At 40.5% G+C, this 24,622-nt stretch overlaps 1 protein-coding gene across 1 annotated transcript; it reads right to left on the reverse strand.

Annotated features, from left to right (window-relative positions):
- Positions 1 to 1,287: 1,287 nt before the first annotated feature.
- On the reverse strand, positions 1,288 to 23,639 carry LRRC37A (leucine rich repeat containing 37A). The gene is made up of 14 exons (XM_070393609.1): positions 23,574 to 23,639; positions 22,626 to 22,697; positions 19,116 to 19,187; positions 18,171 to 18,251; positions 14,430 to 14,501; positions 13,653 to 13,727; positions 12,466 to 12,581; positions 9,948 to 10,079; positions 9,569 to 9,696; positions 8,927 to 9,031; positions 4,776 to 4,825; positions 1,735 to 1,789; positions 1,517 to 1,653; positions 1,288 to 1,410 (listed from the first exon to the last, which is right to left on the reverse strand). The coding sequence occupies exons 2-14, from the start codon at positions 22,640 to 22,642 to the stop codon at positions 1,296 to 1,298; spliced, it is 1,155 nt and encodes a 384-aa protein (XP_070249710.1). The 5' UTR covers positions 22,643 to 22,697; positions 23,574 to 23,639; the 3' UTR covers positions 1,288 to 1,295.
- Positions 23,640 to 24,622: the final 983 nt, after the last annotated feature.

A 24,622-nucleotide genomic window follows, 5' to 3' on the forward strand; every position in this document is an offset into this window, starting at 1 on the left:
GGAGGTGAGAGAAGGGTTCCTGTGCTCTATGGCCCTTTCCTGAAATGAAGCGGTTCTCGCATCTCTGAGAAGGTGAGGTTCCAGAGCTTGTTCCCACTTATAGAATCAGCTGTTGGGGTGTGGCCCCGCCCCGGCCCACGGTGCAATTCTCTCTCCAGGAGTGAAAACGCACTGGCTCCCTAGCTTTTAGGCTAGGTGAGTGAGTGCTAAGTGCCTACACTATGGTTAATGGTTGAGCAGGAAGATTAGAAATAAAAACGTAGTAAAATGTGAGATGCTCTGCCCTAACCTAAGAGATGAGGGAGTCGGGGTTTTAATATTCGTGGTAAACAGAAGCTCCTGCTGTTTGCCAGGTAAAAACATGTGTCGTTACCAGCCACCTGGAAGGTAAGTGCCTTTGTCATTCCCATGGTACAGATAAGAAAACAGGCTTGAGAGCGCCAACGTGGGGGGCCCAAGGCTGCACAGATAATAAATTCTCGCCCAGCTCTTTCTGAGTCTAGTTGGAAGGGGAGCGTAGTTCTCTCAGTAAGAGAGCAAGTGGGCGTGAGAGCCAGGAATGCTTAGGTTCGAACCCCAGCTCTACCCCGTGCTGTTTTCTGGGTCCTCCCTAAATCGGGCCCAAGGCAACCCAATAAGCGTGGGGCTAAGACACCTGCCACAGTGCCTGTATTTTTTCATAGGCCCTTTGAGTTAACACTGAAGATAGAAACTCCTCTTGATGTTCAAAAAAGAGAAGTCAGGTCACACCACCCATGGCCCCTTAGCGCTGGGAAGAGGGGTCAGAGTGTGTGAATTCATGGAAGTTTCAAAACCTCTCTGAGACTCAGTTCCTCATCCTTAAATTGGGGAAGATATCAGCTGATGTGAGGATGAAATGAGATCACATCCTCAGGAGAGTTTTTGGTCTGTAGCAAGCACTTGAAGATGACTAGCTATTATTACGACAGTTCTGGCCATTCTCACCTTTCCAAGCCAGTCACGTTCCTGCCTTTCACTGCTCTTCCGAGCACTGGAGCCAGATCCTTTCTGGTTTGAACCCCAGATATATTGCCATCAGATTGGAATCCTCAAACTAGCATTCATGCATCTCTCTCCATAGTGGAATAGCTGGTTTTCTTCTGGGTTCTGCTGTAGGAAGCTGATTCTTCCCACCCTCCTTAAGAAAGAAAAAAAGGATTTAAAAGTTTTTATCATTTGTCAACTATACTTCAATAAAGCTAGAAAAAAAAATCACAAGATAATGAACGAAAAAAAAGAACAATATTTATTGTACACATAGGTCAATAACATTTTCAGGGAGCCTGACGAGGGGGTTCGCTGGGTGGCAGGGTCATGTGCTCATTTGCTGGGCTCTTGGCCGCAGGGTCTGTAGCAGCAACCTTCAACACTGAGAACTCGCCACGCAACCTGGAGTGAGAAGAAGGCCAAGGCTTTTACTCCTGAGAGGAACAATTAGACTCTTCATTACTCCCTCATTTTTGACAAGAATTCCAAATTGTTCCCAATCATTTACATTTTGTAGAACAGCTCATCCTCAGTAGCCGAATCCTTATCGTGTAGCTCCTGTGCCATGTTCTCTACCTGTGTGGCACTGAGAGGTCTATATATATCTCTCAGCCAGAGCGGCTGCCTCTTCCAGAAACCGCCTTCCTAGAGAGCAGACAGGGAAATAGGAACTCTGTGTTCCTCCTACTTTGTCCCCCCACAGTACTTTATCCTCCTCACATTTACCTCCATCTTGTGTTCCGGTGACCGTCTCATACGCTGGAAAAATGGGAAAAAGCCCCTTGGAGGAAAAACACATGCTGACAATTAGTGATTCATGCCATTTCCATGTCTCTCACATGCACAGCTCTGGTCTTATTAGGACTAAATGGGTGCCTGGGTCCGTACTCAAAGTCACCACAGACCTGGGGCCTTGAAAATGAGCCCTTGCATGCTGGACTTGCAGAAGTTCTCTGTCTGTTTAAAGTGGCCCCACAAGGTCTCTGGGGGAGACTCTGTATGTGGCTTGGCATAGAGTACAGGCAGGATTTTCAGCCCCACTCGCTTTCTTGGCCCTTGACCAAGTGCCCTCATGCAGTGAAAGCAAAAAAGCACCACCACACTGGGCAGAAACATGGTACATAGGTCCGCTTCAGACTGGGTCTCACAGGCATCATTTGCTGGGGCAGGGTGCGGGCACGGGCGCGGGGCGGGGGGGTGCTTTTATTTTGCTAGCTGCTTTATCCCATAAGTTAAAACACACCAACTAAATGTCCGAGTTCAACTAGCCAGGTTATCTAGCTCGCCGACTTTCATACTGCAGGCTGGCACAGATGAGTGAGTTGTGAAATCAGTTTAAAGGTCATAACCAGCGCCCTGACCGGTTTGGCTCAGTGGATAGAGCGTCGGCCTGCGGACTCAAGGGTCCCAGGTTCGATTCCGGTCAAGGGCATGTACCTTGGTTGCGGGCACATCCCCAGTGGGAGCTGTGCAGGAGGCAGCTGATCGATGTTTCTCTCTCATCGATGTTTCTGGCTCTCTATCCCTCTCCCTTCCTCTCTGTAAAAATCAGTAAAATATATAAAATAAATAAATAAATAAATAAAGGTCATAACCAGCACCAAAATACAAAATATTCCCTTTGGAATACAAACAGAATAGAAAAAAAAAATCAGACTGCATAATAATTTTGTCTTAGAAACTACTTATGTCTGTGCGGTATGTGTGTACTGAGCTGTGACATAAACTGTACCTCACAGCCAAGCACAGTACAATCAATGAAGAAGTCCCCAACGGGAAAGGAGCCATCTTCTTTCTGACACTACTGTGGACGAAAGGGGCCACATGCTAACCTGACAAGCTCAGGGGAGGCCTGCATGGCGGTCTTGCAAACTCTAAGACCTAAAGTAGCCACAAGGATGGTCTGAAATTAAAACTTTAACTAAAAGCAATTATGGTGGGTAGTCTTGTCCTAGGCCGGTATCTTCCCTGACAAGGTCAATCTTTACCTTAACTGAGCCTATTGGCTTTTTGCATCTATGATAACATATCCTTGAAATGTCAGGGTAACTTCTAACTTCTCTTTTCCCGGACCCCTCAGGGCACAACAAATTTCTTTATTGTTATTGTTATGTTAATTGTTGACTGTTAACTATCCTGTACCTAACTAAGTAAAAGAAGTATGAGTCTATCATTTTACTCTTTATCCAATCCCAGAGGTTCTCCCCGCCCCCCACCCTGTCTTGCTTTCTCCCACCTCTTTACTTTGTCACCAATGGATTTCATGTAACCCATCTACATCTCCTCCTTTGATTGTAATGTATAAAAATAGGTGAAAAACCACCATTCTGCAGAGCATTATCCCAATCCATTGAGATTCTGCTTCCCGACAATTGTCAATAGTTTGGCTCAAATAAACTCACAAAAATTCTTTACAGGTTTGAATGTTTTTACGTTAACACTAGCAGTGTGACCATGGAGCAAGATATCTTCCCTTTCCCCTTCTCCATTTCCTTTAATTAAAGAAAAAGACAAATTATTGTCTAACGTCTCTCCCAGTTAAAATTCTATGAGGTTTGGATAAAGGGTATAGAGTAGGGGCCTGAAAACCAATAGGATGAGACGTTTTCCTGCTATTTTACAGGAAGAACTCATATATTCTACCTTTCATCAGCCTTGAAGGAGACGAGTGGCCTTACCCTAAGACCATGTGGCCTTCCCGACCCCTTCCCTAGAGCCTCCACCACCAGCAGAAACACGTCCAACCAAGACCTCTCCCTCTGCACCGTTTCCTTAGAGGACCAGTGACAGCAGACGCATCTGTCAGTCCCATTCTATCTCAGCTTTGGCTGGGAGCTCATTTTGCAAAATCCAAACAAAGCATCAGGATAAATAAGTATTCTTTACAAATTTGGTGGTTTCCTCATTGAAAATGAGGAGACTGAAATTGATAAGTTCTAAGTTCTCTAGTTTTCTTTTCTTTTAACTTTTATTAGTATTTATTTTATGATGAATTTACTCCGAGGCCATACACTTTTGTTTCTTAAGTTTCTTCTGGGATATCTTTTTTCTTTTTCTTCTTCTGTGCATCCTCCTCTTCTGGTTGAGGGACAGTCTGTTCTTTTTCAGGAAGGATCACCTCAATGTGGCAGGGAGAACATATCTATGGGTTAATCCCCCCATGAGCTCTGTGAGTTCTGTGCCACATCTTGGGAGCTTTGTTCAGTTAGATGTGCTAAATGACCAGAGAATCTACATCTACATCCCTACGCTCTGCAAAAATTGAGCATTCTTTTTGGGCCCCCGACCCTGCCTCTAGCCCTACTCTTTGGCCTGGGCATATCTACTAACTCTACCATTTTAACCAGAATGGCACATATCTGAAGGATGTTTGGTGGCTTTTTAAAAAAAAATTGATTTCAGAGAGGAAGGAAGAGGGAAAAAGAGATGGAAACATCAATGATGAGAGAGAATCATCGATTGGCTGCCTCCTGCACGCCCCACACTGGGGATCGAGCCCACAACCTGGGCATGTGCCCTGACTAGGAATCAAACCGTGACCTCCTGGTTCATAGGTCGACGCTCAAACATAGCCATGGTGGCTGGGTTTCACTAGTGTTCTTAAAGTGAACATGAAGATTTGAATCTATTGATTTGCCTGATTTTGTGGGGTTTTCTGGGTCAAGTGAATAAGGAACCATTTTCAGGTCACCTCAAGCTATTTATGGGAAGAGGAAGCTCCTCTACTTCTAAAATTCTACTTTAAAAATTGCCAGACTCATATTTACCTTGAGCTTCCTTCTTTACTTTCCTCTGATGGTGTTCTACGACAATAAATCTGTTTTGGAAGAAAACAACATCATGATTATTCATCACAATGACCACTATCTCCTTTGACTCTTGTTCCATAGTTCCTAACTTAGAATTTTGCATGCAGCTGGCAATGTATTTTATTGGCTATTTTAGAGAACATTCAGCAGATAATTCCTAACAAAAAACTCTTAGAAGTAGAAAAATAAAAGTATCTACCAGAAACCTACATAGCAGCTTTGTTTTAAGGTCAAGAACAAGAGTAGGATGCCTATTATTACTGTTACTATTCATCATTTTTAGGAGGTCCTAATCAATTTAATTTAAAAAACAAAGTATTGAAAAAAGATAAAACATATTTGCACATGAGATGATGTATAACCTAAGAAGCCCAAAAGCATCTATTAAATTTTATTGTCAGTACTACAACAATTCAGTAAGAGGGCTAAATCCATGATCAAGAGATCAACATGCAAACCTCAATAGTTTTCCTATATCTCACAAATAACTAGTTAAAAAAATGAAAGAGCCCATTTACAATATCAATGAAAGTACATAAAGTACCTAGGAATAAACTTAACAAAAAATGTGTAAGACCTATGTGATGAAAACATTAAAACTCTTCTGAAGGACATTAGGAAGAATGATGACCGAGCTCCTGGAATGTTGTAAACATGTCAATTCTCCACAAATTAACCTTCAAATGCACTGCAATCCTATTCAAATTCCAAGATAGTTTTTAAACAAAACTGCTCCCCACCCAAAAAAGACAAAAACCGGCCAGCTGACATTTAATAGGAAATATATGCAAGAATAGCTATGAAATGTAGGGAAACAAGATAAAAAAGCAGGAGCTTATCCTACTAGATATCAAAATATATGAAAAGGAATTGGAACTATATAGTGATACTGCTACTGGTACAGAAAAAAAACCTGGATCAACAGAACAGAAACCAGACAAAGAGAGTATTTTAGATCAGTGAAGAAAGAATGAGTCATTCAATAAAAGATTCTAAAACAATTGCATCTTTGTGTGGGGGATAAACAGTCAACCAGACTAAAAACAAAATGAATGATAGACAGATTTTAAAAACTTATAAATAACAAGAAGTGTTATAAAAAGGACTTGAAGAAAATACCAGAGACTACTTTTATACCACCAGGTGACAAAGGCCTTGTTAACAAAACCTACACCCCAATAAGCCATGAGAGGACTGACAGATATGGTGACACTGTCAACACAAAGCCTACTCTTCACAGCCCTTGCCCTCTTCTCCCCTTGACTATTTATCATCTTCCTGTTCATTTATCTTACTCCTTTCAGTAGCTTTCACTGAATTTCAGTGTTTCAAATACTCCCCAGTGTTTTTGTGTTTGAGGAGACAGAACGGTGGAGTAAGAAGCACAGGCTTTGCAGTCGGGCAAAATGGAGTTCTGCCACTGGGGCCTTAAGTTGATTTCCATCTATGGAAGAGGGTGGTACTATCATCCTCACAGGGTTTAATCGAACAATATATGGAAAATTGTTCATCCTATGCTTGGCATAAACTAATGCTAAGTTTGCCAATGGTGCCATAGTGGTCAAATCTATCAAAGGGTTCTGCCTGTGGTATCAGGCTCAAAAAGTTCTTTCCCACCACTAGATTACAACAGTATTCCTTCTATTTTCTTCTAGTACTGTTACAGGTTCTTTTTTTTTTTCTTTACATTTACGTATATACATACATTGGTTTAAAGTGAGAAATAGAGATCTGCTATTATTTCTCCCTCAAATAGTTAAGTAGCTGTTTGATTACCATTTCTTAATTATATTTCACTGATTAAAATGTTGAAAGATGACATTTCAAAAGTCTTAGGAACACATGGGTCTGTCTATTGCTGGACTCTGTATGCTACTTCAAATAAATATTAAGTCCTCGTTGTGAAATTGACAAAATGCCTCATCTTTCTGCCTTTGAACACTATTATTGTCCACTACAAAACAAAACAAGGCATGGTCCACATCCTCAAAAAAGCTTATCTAAGTGGGGAAAGGAAATAATGAAACCATATATATAAATGTAAAGTTAAATTACATAGACATTAAATGCAGTATAGGAGTTTATAGAAATTCCAAAAAAGCAAAGAGCCATATGCCACCTGGAGATGTAGAGGGTACTGTCTGGGCAATGGCCAGGTACTTTCTTCCCAGGGGCCTTGGCCAACTGATCCCCATGCTGGTCCCCAGCCTCCTAGCTTGGAAATCAGACTCTGTCCTCACCAAGAGAGAATTCACTTCTTCCTACAGGGGAAGTCTGACCTTATCAATACCGCAGGATTAATAAAAAAATCAGAATGCCAGATTATGACCTGACAATGAGAACTACATCTGCTCCACAGACAGCATCTGTCTCTACATGATCAGGGAAATACATTCTGAGGAGATAGGCCACCATGGCCCACTAAAGCACAATCAGAAGGCCACTGGTGAGAACAGAATTAGAACAAAAGGAATGAGCTGAATCCAGTGTTTAACGGAAAGGACTGAGCAGGGTCCATCTGTCTCCCCAAAGGCACAGCCTGGCTAGTGGGCCTGACTCTCCACATCCGCTTCCTGAGAGGCCATCCCCACACGTAAGCAATGCTGGGATGGACAGGGCTCATGTTGGTCTCCTCTTCCCCTTTCCTCTGCTTTTTGCTGACCAACCCTCCTGCCCATAGACAGGTTTCTCCTTAGCAGTTAATACATCCCATCAGGTTTTACTCAAGTCTGATGGACCAGGAAGCCATTTGGTCCTTATACATCTCGACTCTGCTCCATGACGTGTTAACCTTAGTATTTCTCTCTTGGCGTGCCACCTTTTATTATTATTATTATTATTATTATTATTAATATATTTTTATTGATTTCAGAGAGGATGGGATAGGGAGAGAGAGATAGAAACATCAATGAGGAGAGCGAATCATTGATTGGCTGCCGCCTGCATGCCCCACACTGGGAATTGGGCCTGCAACCCAGGCATGTGCCCTTGACCGGAATCGAACCAGGGACCCTTCAGTCCACAGGCTGACGCTCTATCCACTGAACCAAATTGGCTAGGATGCGGAGTAAAAATTGTTTACCATATTTTTAGGTTCTCAGGGGAGGGGAATGCCTCACTATTGCCCTGAAAAAAAAAATGGTGACAAAACTTAAGAAAAAGAAGTAGGACCAGCGGGGCTGGAATACTCAGGGAAGATTTCATGAAGAAAGATGAACTTGAACTGGCTTTTGAGAGATTCACAGGACTTCTGCAGGCAGAGAAAAATAAGGGGATTTTAGGTGGGCTAGGCACAAACAAAAGTGGGAACGGGCATGGTGTGGCTGGGTTATGGTGAGGGGCCGCTTTGTCTGAATGGAGGGCTGCCATGACTGTTGAAAAGGTAAATTAGTTTGGATAGTAGGGCAGAGTCAAGATCCCCAGCTTAGTAAGTCACTCTTTAATGTTAGCAACCTGCCTGTAGGGAAAATACAGCATCAAGTAATTGAACAAAAGGGACACAGGCAAGGGCCAGGAACAGGTGACTCTAACATGACCTGCTTTAAAGAAGCCTGATGCAGGCTTCAGGTTGCTGTGTTTTAACTGAACCTATTTACACTGTATCTTACACACTGGAGAAGAAAGCTGCTGAGTAAATCTTATGAATTGACAAGACCACACTTTTATCTTTTAGCCACGTCCTTTCTTCCAGGGTGACATAGCTCCATGAGGTGGAGATCCTATATCTCTCCTCACTTCAGCCAACAAGGAAAGAAATCAGCGATAGAAAGAGAGTAATTGGTGAGTCCATCAAATTAACATCATCCATTTTGAATTGAAGAAATTTTGCTATCATGTCAGCTCTGGCTTATTAAACTTAATTTTTCAAACTATTCTTGTTATCTTGATTTCACTTCCACAGAGATCTCTGGGAGTGGGGTGGGCTTCCTTTAAAAATCCCTGGAATATAATTTGTAGTAAAAGAACAAAGCATTTCTCAGTGCTCATGACTAAAGAGGAATATCAAGTAGGAGTAGGTGGGAAAGTGAACTTGATTTTCAGGTTGTGGGCTCTGAATCTATTCTAAAGACGGAATATATTTTGGAAATCTGAATCGACTGTTGTCTTACCACAATGAGACAGAAAATTACAATAGAAATTATTGTTACTATAGTCACAATTATTGCCACGATGAGATTCTTGTTATAGCCATATCCTGGCACTTCTTTTGTGAGCTAAAAACAAAAACAAAGGACGTATTAAAAAAAAAAAAAAGATGAAAAGGATAAAAACTAACTGTTCTCTAGCCTATTCTAACTATTCCTTTTGTTGTTGTTGTCAATCCTCATGTGAGGATATTTTTTTCATTGATTTTTAGAGAGAGTGGAAGGGAGAGACTGACCCTTCCATGCGTGGGCCGATGCTATAACCATAGAACCACACTGGCCAGGGCTAAATATTCTTATCTACTACTCTAAAACCCCATTCTTTCAGGTGAATAGCTTGTAGGCTCTTAAAGAACATACCAAATCTAATGTGCTGCGTAATCTGAGCATTAGCATTTTCTGTACAATTTACTTATCTTTTCTCGTCTATCCTAGGAACAGTGGCGCCGTTCTCTAAATGAGCAAAGGAGGGGATCACTGCCTCAGCCCCTCCTTTGGCCAAGACAAGATTGGGATCCGGCGCCCCGCCTTCCCGCCTGGGTGCTTTCATGGCGTGTCCTAAGCTGACTAGAAGTCCAGGCCTTATGTTTGGGGAGCTGTCCTCACCTCATTGGGCTCCTCCTCTTCCTGTTCACCCTGGGCTTCCAGCCTCTGCTTTATCCATTGACCCACATCCCGCACTGCCTTGGAAACAATTTCTTCTTGCTGTTTACTGAGCAGCGCCTTCGGGGGGCCTGTTCCGGAAAATAGCTTCCTCAATTTATTTTTGTAACTTTAATGGTAAAATTCAGGTTTAAGAGAGAGATTCCCTCTGCTGTTTATCAAATGACTCAGGGACATGTCTCCATCCTGCACATTTGAAAAAGGAGTTTAATGAATGGTAATAACATTGGTTCTATATTTTCTGAATTTTCCTCCAAGAAATAGGGCAATATGTAATTTGGTGCACGCATAACATCACTCTTATTAAAGTCTAGCTGCTCACGCATTAGGGATGATGAACTCTCTCCGTTTCTGTCTGAGGATGCCCTCTCTGGCTCAATAGTCAGTTCAGTGCTGGTGTCCTTCCGGCCTGGCAGTACTTTCATAAACGGTCCTTCTATAAGTAGTTCTTCATCTGTCAAAAAAGAAGAGGCAACGTTTGATACTGAAATTTTCACGGGACAGCTCTTTGTCCGTCCACAGCCATCCATCCCAGTCAGATAAATTGGGAATCAGCAAATACGAGAGTACCATTTAGGAGAAAAATAAACCCCAACTTAAACTTATTATTGTCAACACAACAAAAGGAGAAAAGGTATCATTTTTAAAAGTGGTTGTTTATTGAGAACATTCAATAGTATGGAATATAGTAACTATATTTAGGATTATTCCATTAGTCCCCAAGGGCCAATTGCCACTTACTGAAGAAATGCCAAGTCTGGAAGACCCACTCAGTGAGAACCTGAAGACCTACTGTGACTCCCCACATTCAGGTACCCCTCCTGTCTTGCCTGAGATGCAGAGGGGGCTGGAGGCTTCCTCTCTCCATTCTTCAGGGAGCTCGTGTTCTTGCTACCATCACAGATGACCATGATTAATGCCCTCTGCTAACAGGTCCTCATCTGGACACACTCTTCTCCACTTACCCATCGATTCCTTAGCTTGGTCCCTACTTCCATATAGCCCAGCCCCCATAACAGAAGGCTCTATACAGAAAAAACCACTATGTCCACTCTTGCTCCTTGCTTAAATTTAGGCAGGCATCTGGGACATAGATTAAGAGATTTGCCAGGTTGTGTGCCACTGTGGAATGTTCAATAAATCTATGGAATAATATTTGGGGGAAAAGCAACTTTAAAAAAATACATATTCTTATTGATTTCAGAGAGAAAGGGAGAGGGAGAGACAGAAACATCAATGATGAGAGAATCATTGATCGGCTGCCTCCTGCATGCCCCCTACTGGGGATCAAGCCTGCAACCACGGCACGTGCCCTTGACCATAATCGAACCCGGGACCCTTCAGTTCCCTCACAAAATACCACGTGCAGGTGCGCATGTACAGTGCGATTGAAACTTTGTGGCCCATGCGCAGAAGTCGGTATTTTGTGGAAGAGCCACACTCAAGGGGCCAAAGAGCCGCGTGTGGCTCGCGAGCCACAGTTTGCCGACCACTGGGCTAGGGTGAAAAGAGCAACTTTTGTCAGATGCCTACTTTGCTTTCATTTCATGTCATTTCTTATATTTTCAGCTTGACTTGGGGAACCATCCAAAGCTTCTGACTGCATGAAGGTCAAATGTACCATTGTGCAGCTGGGGTTTTTTCCCCGAACAATTACAAATATTGCTGCTGGTGGTGAGGGCCAGAGAAGGAGGTAAGGGTCCTGAGAAAGAGGGAACATGGGCTTGCGGAGAGCCCCAACTTGAAACCAAAGACCTGGCACTAGGTGACAGCACTTAGCACTTTCTGACCTTGTTTTTACTCACCTGGGAAAGGAGATTAAAATGCCTGTTCTGCCCACCCTTGAGGTAAAAGGGAGTAACATAATTGGTCAAAACATTGTTTTGAAAAATAAGCAACAGCATTATTATTTATGATGTGCCCCAGATCACTGACAGAGACCTGTGCTATCTGGGCATGAAAGCACAGTTTGGAAGTTATCAAGTAGGTGCCAATAGCCTAATACGTAGGAAGGTACTTAAAAGCACTTGTGTGTTTGGTTGATAGAAAACCTTGTGTTTCAGAGCAAGTTCAGAGTTGGATGGTGTTAAGACGACCGCTGGTCTAAGGATACAAGAGCCCTCCCATCCATTAGAAGGGCTGGGTGGCAGCTTCTGGGGATGGATCCAGAAACTCTCAAATTCCAAATAAAACAGCATCATTTGTACTCTTTTTTATGAAATTGCAAAAATAAACAAAATAAAGATGTATCTAGCCCTAACCAGTTTGGCTCAGTGGATAGAGCGTCAGCCTGCAGACTGAAGGGTCCCAGGTTCGATTCTGGTCAAGGGCATGTACCTTGGTTGCGGACACATTCCCAGTGGTGGTGGTGGGGGGTGATACAGGAGGCAGCTGATCGATGTTTCTAACTGTCTATCCCTCTCCCTTCCTCTCTGTAAAAAATCAAATATATTTTTTAAAATGATGTATCTATACCTGTCCTACAAGGCAAAGGGCAATTGAAACCTCATGCATACAAAACCAGTTTACAAACTGACACACTAATGAACAAGTTCTCATTTGTAAGTAAAGCACCAAGCAGAGAGCACAACACACACTATGTGGCCACTGCTGTTAACTCCCTCCTCCCTTCCATTCTTCCCCCTCTATTCCTCTCTTGCTCTTTATCTGACTTTGAGCAAGGTGTAGTTCTTAGAAATCTAGGCAATTGAACTCTGAATGAATGAATAAAAACAATGCAGTTACATTATTTGTTTAAAAATTTATTATCATCGCTTAAAAATAAAAAATTAAAACATAAATAAAATTTTAAAAGTTTATCTTTGGGAATTCAGACTCACCACAAGGCGTATTTTTCAGACATCCAGTGTCACAGTGCAGTTTGACTGTCTTGGCAACAGTCTCAATATTATTTCTAAATTGGCAGAGGCAGCAGGTCAAATGGCTAGGTAAGATCCTATAAATGGAAACACGGAGAATTAAATTAGTGACAAAGGAGCTACTTGAGTTGGTAGACCAAGGCTACCACAGAGCTGTGAAGAAAAGAATTGTTGGGGCTGCCCTGGCCAGAGTTGCTCCATGGTTAGAGCGTTGGCCTACACAATGAAGGGTCTTGATTTGGATCCCAGCTCTAGTCAGGGCAAGTACTGGAGGCAACGGATGGATGTGTCTCTCTCACATCAATGTTTCTCTCTCTTTCTCTTTCTCCTCTTCCCTCCCTCCCTCTCTCTCTCTCTAAAAATCAATGGAGTCCTGGTCAGTTGCTCGGTGGTTACAGCATCAGCCTGGGGACAGAAGCGTCTCGGGTTTGATTCCTGGTCAAGGGCACATACCTCTGTTGCACATTCAATCCCTGGCAGATTGGGGCATGTGCTGGAGGCAACCAATTGATGTGTCTCTCTCACGTCAATCTCTCTCTCTCTCTCTCTCTCTCTCTCTCTCTCTCTCTCTCTCTCTCTTCCCTTCTTCCATCCTCCCACTGTGTCTGAAAATCAATGGGAAAAATATCCTCAGGTGAGGATTAAAAATTTTTTTAAAAAATCAATGGAAAAAAATATCCTTGGGTGAGGATTAACAACAACAAAAGCAGTTTGGTAGGGATCAGCTGGCCATTTGCTACTCTTGAATATAGTAAATAAATAGAGCGGAGGACAGAAGTGCCCAACAGAAGGATAAGAATGGTAGTGGGTATGGAATGCCTAGAATAAAGGTGATAGGCATTACAACTGGGTGACACTAACAAGTAGTTTAATTCAGAAGTATCTCCTTTTCCCAACCCAAAGGTCTCACTTCGGGTTGAGAATACACAGGAAGAGGGAAGACTTCTAAGAAGACTCTTGGATAAGTCCCCATCTTATGGAGTCCCTTTTCTCAATTCCTAATTGTGAATGGCACATATATTAGAAATTACTCTGGGCATAAAACACTTTATGTGATTACCTGGCCTCAAGAAGCCTGACTTAAGAAAATTATAAAAGAAGCCTAAAGAATGACTAAGTGAAAGTAAATATAAGAAAAATCAACTTACAATTTTTCCAATTGAGGGGTCATCATGAGGACGCTCACAACTGTTGTAAGTGACACTTGTGTCCTCCCCATGTCTCTGGAGGAGAAAGCCCAGACATGCATGATATAAACCCCAAGACAAAAGCTGTAACTTACAAAGGCACTTAGCGCCCTAACCAGTTTGGCTCAGTGGATAGAGCATCGGCCTGCGGACTGAAGGGTCCCAGGTTCGATTCCGGTCAAGGGCATGTACCTTGGTTGCAGGCATATCCCCAGTAGGGGGTGTGCAGGAGGCAGCTGATCGATGTTCCTCTCTCATCCATGTTTCTAACTATCTCTCTCCCTTCCTCTCTGTAAAAAATCAAAGCCAAAGATGATAATTTCAGAGAGCTCTTCTTGAAATTTAAATTTATTTGTGTCATCAAATGAATGACCTTGGTGATACAATCTTTTTTTCTTTTATTAAAACCCCTATCCTACTTCTCGTTCTCTATTGTGTCCACCACTTGATTACTCTTTTAATACGTAACACACAACTTGTTTCTTTTTTCTTTCTGAGGTCAACAGTATTTCTACATGCATCTACATGTTCTAAATCTGTATGTGTTCTTCAACGCCGCTCCCTTCCTCTGTTGGCTGTCTTGTTCATATGCATTCTTTCTTAATCATTTTTCTGTGCCAATAACTCTTATCCAATCGCCCAGTTAAAATGTAAATTATGACCTTTTAGTCAAAACACAAAGTACTTAATCACTGATGAAAGTAAGAAAGCAGAAATCATCTCATGAGCAATACTTACAAATATTTTAATGCTGGCAATTTAAAAAGATATGGATCGTGGACAGACGTCAGAGGATTACGATCAAGAATTCTGAAAAATGCAATGGAATTAAAATTATCTACATTTTCAATAATTGCCATGAAAGTTTACATTCGTTTTGTTGGTACAAAACTTGAAGGTTGAAAAAAATAACTTTCTGTCTTTATCCATATAGATCACCCTTAGAAACCGTACAGCACTCCTTTTCAGAGAATTACCCAGGTTTCTAAATGATAAAGTGAAGACGAGAAAGTAAAGGAGTAGGAGGAGGAGGAGGAGGAGGAGGAGGAGGAAGGAGGAAAGTAGACAACATAGGGGGAAACTGCTGAAGAACTTTTCAGAATGAAAACCCTAGAAGTGACTATGCTCTATAGGAAATACTTTTTCTAGTGTCCTTCATAATTTAAGGGACTTTCTTTCATCTCTAGAAATTAAATAATTCCATAGTTTAAACCACCCAGTTAAAGACAAAAATAGGACTAATTCCTTGGTTTTGGAGCCAAAGAAGGGATAAATCTAAGAGGACCTGGTGAAAGCCATGCTCCCACCACATACTCCCATGTCTACTCTTGTATCACAGGCCTGCATCGTATGTAATCACCTGTTTACTTGTACATTTCCTGGACCATTAGCCCCTTGAGGGCAGGGACCACAATGTGTCTGACATAGTGCCTGACATTTACGAGGTATTTAATAAATGTTTGTTTAATAAATAAATAACATGCCCTGACCGGTTTGGCTCAGTGGATAGAGCGTCGGCTTGTGGACTCAAGGGTCCCAGGTTCGATTCCAGTCAAGGGCATGTACCTTGGTTGTGGGTACATCCCCGGGGGGTGGGAGGGTACAGGAGGCAGCTGATTGATGTTTCTAACTGTCTATCCCTCTCCCTTCCTCTCTGTAAAAAATCAATAAAATATATTTAATAAATAAATAAATAAATAAATAACATTTTGTTTATATATCAATACAATGAACAAATTCGTTTTTGACACAAAATTTCATTCCAAATGGTAAAATAAATTTTCTCCTCAATTCTTTAAAAACAAAACAAATAAACAAAAAACAAAACAAGGAGAAACAGGATGAAAAGAAAACCTGTCTTTAGGTTAACTCTACTCAAGAATTATTAGTGGCCTTAGCTGGTTTGGCTCAGTGGATAGAGCATCAGCCTGCAGACTGAAGTGTCGAGGGTTTGATTCTGGTAAAGGGCACATACCTGGGTTGCAGGCTCGATCCCCGCCGTGCGGGAGGCAACAAATCGATTGTCTCACATTAATGTTTCTCTCTGTCTCTCCCCCTCCCTTCTACTCTCTCTAAAAATCAATAGAAAAATATCCTTAGGTGAGGCTTAACAACAACAAAAAAGAATCATTAGTGTACTTTTACAGAATATTATAAAGATAATTATCACAGCTAATACCAATTAGGCTGCTGGGCATCTGTGATGAGCATTTCACATTTAATCCTCACAGTAACCTTATTGATAAATATTATTACCCTATTTTACAAATGAGGAAACTGAGGCACAGAGAGGTTATATAAGTTGCCCTAGGTTGTCAAACTAGTAAGAAGCAGAGCTGGAATTTGAATTCAGTTCTGACTTAAAAGCCTGTGTTTAGCCTGTATGAAGAAAAGGAGTTTAAAATAGTTCAACCTTAATTTTGAGGCTACCAAACATAGAAATACCTTTTCAAATGTCATATGCCCATCTGGGAGAGAAAATTACATTTTCTCTTTTTATTTCTGTTTCCTAATCACCTCCCATGATTAAATATTTAACTAGCTTGTAGTCGTTGAGACTTTAGAGATTTAAAACCATGTGTAGGTAAATCAGTGAAAATGGTGGAGTAAGGCTCCTGAAAATTCATCCCTAAAAAGGGCAACATAAAACAGCTGGCAAAAATAGAATCAACTTTTTCAAACTCTGGAAATTTAACCAACAGGCTTACAGGAATTCAGGGGACATTTATTCAAGAAAAATTAAATTAATCATAAGAACAGTGATCTGTATTGCTTGAACTCATTTTAGACCTTTGCTCTCCCTCCCATGGGTAACCCTGGAAAATAGTCCACATCCCCAGTACAGGCAGAAACAAAATCTCATTCCCAAAGAACTGTTTCATGGTTCCCTGGAAGACCTCACTTGAAAGACTTGTCTTTGACCTGACTGAGAGCTGCCTCTGCCAAAAGCCTCTCTCCTCAGGGGAAATTTTTTTGAAAACAATTACAGGTAAATGTTTTAACATGGCAGCCGCTGAGGCAATGTATAACAGCACAAAAACACAAAAAAATAGCCTAACCAAAAAACTTAAAAATAAAAGCTGAGAAATGAGGTGTCCATAGAGACTCTGAAGTTCTCTAACCTATGTCTGGAAAACTGGAAAACCATGAGACATATTCCTGGGAATCTAGAAAAAAACAATAGTGCTAATAAATGAGTTCAGCCAGGTTGCAAGGTACAAGACCAATATGCAAAAATTAACTATATTTCTATACACAATGAGTAATAGAAAACTGAGTAATAGAAAAATAAAATGAAGAAAACAATTCTATGTGTAATAGCATCAAAAAGAATGAAATACTTAGGAAAAAATTAACCAAAGAAGTTTACAACTCATATGCTAAAAATTACAAAATGCTGTTCAAAGAAATTCAATAAGATCTAAATAAATGGAAAGACATGCTCTGTTCACTGATCAGAAGATAATACTGTTAAAATGGCCATACTCCCCAAATGATGTGTGGTTTCAAGCAATCCCTATCAAAATCCCAACTGACTTCTTTCCAGAAAGTGACAAACTAATTCTAAAATCATATGGCAATTCAAGGGACCCAGAATAGCCAAAACAATCTTGATAAAGAGGAACAACGTGGGGGGACTCACACATCCTGGTTTCACTACCAAATTTTGGGGTCAGTTTTGTGGTTTCTGTTTTCTTGACACTCGACTATTTGAAGTCAACACTTAAAATTAATTTGTTTGCCTCTACTCTTACAGCTGTACCTACAGCTGTGAACAGACAGGATTTTCTAGAGCAATGCAGAGTGACGGGATGGTTTCCTTCCGAGAGTCGGGAAAGAAACTGGAATGGGGCTACAGCTATTTATTTTTTTCTTTATATTTTTTCACACCACACCTTAGCATACACAGCCATATTCACTTCAGAGGCAATACTTTCTGAAAAATAATGTTCTGGGTGACTGGGGAGAGAAGGACCCTGTGGCAGATTTTTAGGAATTCTTTCTGCTTTACCATTTATTAGTAAAAGAGATTCATGGCTGAGGAAACACCCACACCTTTTGCTCCCTGGAGAACTCTGAGCTAAACTTAATTATTTCAGTTCTATGTTGCATATATTTAAGCAGTTTGGAACTTTGCACATGAACAGGAATCAAAGTTAAATTTAGGTGTAGAATTTCAAGGACCATTCATATATCGGAGCAGCAGCACCACTGGGATCCCCATGACGATGCTACTTTGAATGTTATGTGCTTGGTGCCTTCTATTGCCCATGCCAAAGGTCAGCACTAAGAAAGCAGACAGTGCCATATATGAGTTAGACAAGTCTCTTGGTCTCTTTGTACCTTAGTTTCCTCATCTGAATAAAAAATAAGCCATACTTTTCAGAATTCAAACTGGGCTTACATCCAGCTAACCAATCACTGTATGATGTTGTTACACATAGCTTTTTACATATGTTTATCTTCTACTTCACTTACAACTTGTCTAAAAACTTCATTCCTTGCCAGGACCGAAATGTTCCAAAGCTCACTTTTGTGATTAAATTGCAACCAAGATTTCTACAAAAAGACATAAGCAAAAGAAGACAAAAAATATTATTTCAGATCATTTATCTTTTGGCAGTGATTCTAATTTATATACTAGAAGACTGATGCACAAAAATTTGTGCACTGGCGGGGGGGGGGGGGGTCCCTCAGCCCAACCTGTGCCCTCTCACAGTCTGGGACCCCTCAGGAGATAACCACCTGCTGGCTTAGGCCTGCTCCCCTGGTAGCAGATGGCACGCCCGATCCTGCGGTGTCTGCCCCGTCTTTCCCGGTTGGCAGGCCCAGATCCCGAGCTGGGTCAGACGCCTGCTGCCGCCCGCCCCGCCCGCCCCCCCGCCCCACACATGACAGGCTGGGATCCCAGGCTGGGGTGGGATTGCGCTGCTGCCCGCCCCGCACAGGGCAGGTCCGGATCCCGTCCTGGGAGGGTGGCGGCTGGGGATATCGCTGCCGCCCGCCCCGCCCGCCCCGCCCCACACACCACAGACCGGGATCTTGCACTGGGGCGGCCAGAGGCTAGGGATCACGCTGCCGCCAGCCCCAGGCAGGGCGGCGCAGTGGGATTTGCCTGTAGTATGCAAATTAGCTGCCATCTTTGTTGGTGGTTAATTTGCATATCATGCTGATTAGCCAATGGGAAGCGTAGCGAAGGTACTGTCAATTACCATGTTTGTCTATTATTAGATAGGATGATAAAACAACTTCAATACTCCTTCCACACACTAAATAAATCTCACTGTAGAAGAGATTTTCTTATGATTTATGGTTTCATGTTTAATATGTGGTACATTAGATATAAAACAGTGAATAACCATGAGGTTTAAAATTAAGTTTTATAAAAATTATAAAAATAATGAAGTTATATTTATAACTTACATATACCGCAAAAAAGGTAGTGATGCAAATGTATTCCTTTCAATAAATTCTATTTTATTGCAGGATAAATCTCTAGAAAAAGTAAAAGAAAAATAGTGCCTCAATTAGCTACTAGATATCTAATTAGTAGGAATAATTGGTAGAGGTTAGATAATATTGAAAATGTAACTTTAGTCTAAACTCAAAATCTTAGGAATTGTGATTTGAACCTTTCAGAGCCTCTAACCCTGCCCTCACCTCTCTCACTTTCATGATCTTCATAAATAAAATATGCAACTACAGATCTTGATAGAATTTAAAGGTAATCTTTCCTGAGAGCAGAAGAATCAACTAGATAACCTTTTATGGTCCCATCAAATTTAGATTATGAGCTCAAAGGTTGTCTGTTCATATGTATTTATAAATGTATAATATTAAAAGAAGTGGTCTCACATTTACACACCTTTCTGGTTTAGTTCTGTTTGTCTAAGCCAATTCAATATCAGATGAAATAAAAGATGCCTTTTCACATAACTTGAAAGGAAGGTACTTCTCTAATACTACAGAATTTTGAACTAATTTAGAATGATACTTTCTATTACATTAATAGAAATTCATTTTTTATTTTACATTGCTTTAAGAATCCATGAATGTAATTGCTTCAGTTGTACAGTGGTGGGGCAACAGAAAACAACATGGCACTGAATTAAAACACCCACTGTTGTCTATAGTTGGCTCTCTTATTTCCATTGATTCCACTTTAGTCCCTCACTTTTCACCTGGATGGGTATAACTGTTTTCTGACTGGTATTTCTCTCTGTAGTCTCCTCTTTTCTAATCCATCCTGCACAGTCACTAGATTAGCTCTCCAGAAGTGACTTTCAAATACCAGCCAGCATCACTTGGGAACTTACTGAAGATGCAAATTCTCAATCCTCCTCTGGACCTACTGAATCAGTACCTGTGGGGTGCGGCTTGAGTTTTAACAAGCCCTCCAAGTGATTCTGTTGTAGGCTAACGCTTGTTCTAGAGCACTGGTGTGATAACATGGTAGCTTGGCATTCAAAGCCTTAGATGATCTGATTCTAAATTCCTACTCTCTCTACTTGTACTCTACAATGTATTTTTCCTGTGTCTTGCCTTTCCATGTGCTCCTTTTGAAAGCTTATTCTACCCAAGATGTCTGTCTGATGATCCCCAAGGGCCCTTCAAGGTCCTGTTCAAAAAGCTACTCTGGTAACATCTTTGCTAATCCAACTTGAAGTCTCTTTTCCCTCTGCTGTAACCAAAACCAATTGATAGCTCTCATTGCCCATATCTATTTCCTCGTTTTAAAAGTTATTTTTGCATCCTATTTCTTCTGAGAATAACTCCTTGAAAGTATGCACTGAGTCTTGCTCATTTGCATTGTCTACTATGTTAAAAACAGACATGTGAACATATGAAAATTCAAGTATCTCTCTCTATATAAAAGGCTAATATGCAAAGTGTCCCCTCAGGAGTTCAACCGGGAGACCAGGAGTTCGATTGCTCGCTATGACATGAGCTGACCACCAGGGGGCGGTGCAGAACAAAGGAAGGCCCTGGCCAGCAGCCAGAAGGCCCCGATTGGCCTTGATTGCCAGCCAGGCCTAGGGACCCTACCCATGCACGAATTTCATGCACTGGGCCTCTAGTTTATGAAATAAACAAATAGTTGGGAAGTAGAGGGAGAAAAATGATTTTCAGTTTTATCACTTCATGGCTCCCTCTTGTGTGCCTCTACAGCATGTTGTCTTCCATTTAGTACTTGTGCACTATGGTTTGAGCTTATGTTGACTTTCCCCATGAGATCATGAGTTACTAGAAGGGTAGAAACCCTGTCTTACCCATCTTTGTGCCTACAATTCTAGGTACAGTGCTAGTCTTTACTAGCTTATTTCTTGATTGGCATTTTTAAATGAATGGGAATACTTATGATAGCATGAAATAATTAGCTTACAAAGTATTTCACAATAGAAGTAATCAATAACCTAATCTATTGAGCAGTTACCTCATTTGCTTTTCTCCAAACTGTAAGGTTTGGAACCCAGATGGCAGACACCCAAGACTAATACAAAAGTGGTTGTCCTCCTGAGGCTTGAAATGTTTGATAATCCAAAGGGCTATTTTTAGTGTCCTATGAGACTCTTTATACTCACTTCCCTTAAGCCTTTTTTGAAAAAGGCTTACATTTGAAAAAAGAATCTATTTGCTAAAGAGCATCATTCATTTGCTTAATAAGGATTAAGCATACACAGCTCTGGATGCCATGGACAAAGGATCATAATTGAGTTTTATAGCAAAGAAAATCTCCTTATAAATAAACAGAATTACTAGGCAAACATTTCTTCCTTGACAAGGAGGCTGGAGAGATTTTTATTTTGTAATTAGTGGAGGTGGGGCATTTCTGATATGCTTATTTAGTGTAGACATTTCTAATTATACCACTTAACCATCATTTTAAGCATTTATTTTTTAATATTGATATAACAATTCCTGTATTGAAATCCTTATCACCAGTCTGCTCTCTAGGTAATTTACTATGTTCTTAATACTATGTTTACATAATTCATCTGCTTAGTTAAACATTTAATGTGTAAATATTAATCTAATTTAGATTAAATTATCAAAAAATTCTGGGTTAATGGCATTCAAATTAATGCAGGTGCTCTATATTTTCTTGTCCTATAGGAGACAATTTGAGGTTAACCTGAATTCCTCTCATTTTACTAAATCAACATTTAAAAACCTTTTCTGTAGTCTGGCCAGTGTGGCTCAGTGGTTGAGCATCAACTTATGAACCAGGAGGTCATGATTAGATTCCCAGTCAGGGCACATGCCCAGGTTGTGGGCTCAATCCTCAGTGTGGGGTGTGCAGGAGGCAGCTGATCAATGATTCTCTCTCATCATGGATGTTTCTATCTCTCTCTCCCTTCCCCTTCCTCTCTGAAATCAATAAAAATATATATTAAACAAACAAACAAACAAAAACCTTTTCTGTAAAGACTAGGTGGTAAATATTTTAAGCTTTGCAGGCCACAGTCTGTCTCGAATACCTACCTCCTTTGTTTCTTTTCTTTTATAGCCCTTTAAAAGTGTAAAAATCATTCTTAACTTAAGGGTTGTAAAAACACGTACACCATAGGTCCAATTTGATCATGGACCCTAAACTAAATATAAAAATAAGCAGATGGTATATGAACACTTATATAACAAGGCTCATATGGGTGTGTATAATTACTTACACCATATTACCACTTTTCCTCTATAACTGAAGAGTTTTTCTATCTGTATCTTGTCCATATGATTAAAAAAAAGAAAATGCATAGGAGATATTAAGTGCTAGAGATGGGCTAGAGCCCTACACAAACTTACAAAATTGTAGAATTTTATTGATGGGAGAAATTGTAGAGATAATCTGTTTTGAAACCCTTATTTATTTTATCGATAACATAACGAAAAACTCAAATAGAAACAAAAACAAAACTCAAATAAATATAATTAACTTACAAATACTGGAGGAACATCAGGCCTTCAAATGAATCCTTATGTAATTCTCTCAAATTATTTCCACTGAGATTTCTGAAAAATGAAAAGGTTATTTCTGGATCAAAATACAAAATAACTATAACTATTTACTGCACAGAAATATAAATGGGGTAATGGTGCCATTATTATGTCTTTTATTAATAATTCAGAAGTCATTTATGACAATCTGTTCAAGTTGAACTAATAAGATGACACGCAAACTGTCATGAAAAATACTAGGTACTTTGATGTAAATATTTTTTCCCAAATCACTTATGTACCTAAATAGACTTTTCTACAAATCAATATTTAAAAAATGAGCAAAAAAGGACAGGGCAAATTCAGGGAAGAAATACAAATGTTCAATACATATATAAAAGTACTTAAATTCACAATTAATCAGAAAAATTCAAATTTATTCACCTATTAGATCAGCCAAAAAATGGAGACTATCCAGTGGTGAAAAGGTAGAGGGAAATAGATGCTGTCATGGCCCACTGATTGGAGTGTAAGTTGGCACAACTTCTTTGAGGACAATTAAAATATATCAGCCCTGCTGGCGTGGCTTAGTGGTTGAGCGTTGAACTATGAACCAGGAGGTCAGGGTTGGATTCCTTAGTTGTGGGCTTGATCCCCAGTAGGGGGTGTGCAGGAGGCAGCCAACCAATGATTCTCTCTCATCATTGATGTTTCTATCTCTCTCCCTCTCCTTTTGTCTCTGAAATCAATAAAAATATATATTTTTAAAAAGAGGGCCTGCCAAATTTAATTTTTAAAACAAACAGAAATGAAATCAATGGTGATTGATTTGGGACATGGAGGGGGAAATACCATTTATCAGAGTTACTGACCTCAAAATTCTGGACCAAGAAGGATCGTACAATGCAGTTAGTTATTTTTTATATTCATTTTTGGAGAGAATATACTCACAGTTTTGCAACAAAACGGTATGGCTTCCATGTATCTTTATTGATGTAAGAAATTGAGTTTCCTTGCAAGTTTCTGTGAAGAAATAATTAATATCCTTGAATAAGTAGGAAAAGAATGAACAGAATAAGTAAAACATCATGGCAACCTTGTGGGGGAATATTCAAATGCAGGAAATACCAGTCTTCCGATTTCCACAGCTATCAGCTTCCCACTCTGCACAATTAACAAAGACATGTAATGAGGCAGCTTCTCAGAACCTGAACTTCTCTTGGATGGGTAATTCCAGTTAAGACTTGGAATGCACTCTTTCTAAAATCTAAAATGACTTCTACAAATCAATGAGAAAAGAATAATTCAACAGAAAAATGGCAAAAATTTATCATTATCAGTAAATAAACATAAAGAAACCTTATGCCAGGCCACACCCAGCTTTAGCTCAGTGCCTCTGTGGAAATCTCTCCAGGTCTTAGAAGTATAAGGGCAGTTAGAAATGAAATGATTAATATGGAAAGCTCTCATAGACATATTTGACAGGGAAAAGCACAAATCACTGAACAAGGAGTAAAGTACTAATATTTTAGGGGAAAATGCAAAAAGAAAGAAAAAGAGAAAGAAGGAAGGAAGGAAGGGAGGGAGGGAGGGAGGGAGGGAGGGAGGGAGGGAGGAAGGAAGGAAGGAAGGAAGGAAGGAAGGAAGGAAGGAAGGAAGGAAAGAAGGAAGGGGGAAGGGAAGGGAAGGGAAGGGAAGGGAAGGGAAGGGAGGAAAAGAGATTGGATGGAAGGATAGACACACACAAAATGCTAACAGGAGTGGGAGAGGGCGGGATTTTCACATTTTATACAACTTCTGTGACATTTAAAAACACACAGTGAGACTATATCTATGAATTACAAGTATTTAAAAGAAGCTGTTTAATTCCTGAGGTTCAGGTTCAACCACTAACTCTGTGGATGACTTTGTCTTTACCTTTAGCTTTGTCCTCTTCCCTCAGCAACAACCTATTCAGTTTACAGACACATTTTCCAGGAAGGTCAGAAAAAGCCAAACAC

Source organism: Myotis yumanensis, unplaced genomic scaffold (genome assembly GCF_028538775.1).
Source record: "Myotis yumanensis isolate MYYU_CA2020_CCGP unplaced genomic scaffold, mMyoYum1.0.hap1 SCAF_16, whole genome shotgun sequence".
Taxonomy (NCBI): domain Eukaryota; kingdom Metazoa; phylum Chordata; class Mammalia; order Chiroptera; family Vespertilionidae; genus Myotis; species Myotis yumanensis.

Bases quoted from the DNA above. Each gene is read 5' to 3' on its own strand.
- LRRC37A (XM_070393609.1), bottom strand. The intron at 12,582-13,652 runs GTAAGTTGATTT...TTCCATTTATAG, and splicing joins ACCCCTCAATTGGAAAAATT to GATCTTACCTAGCCATTTGA. The intron at 9,032-9,568 runs GTGAGGACAGCT...TTTTGTTTTTAG, and splicing joins AAGAGGAGGAGCCCAATGAG to CTCACAAAAGAAGTGCCAGG.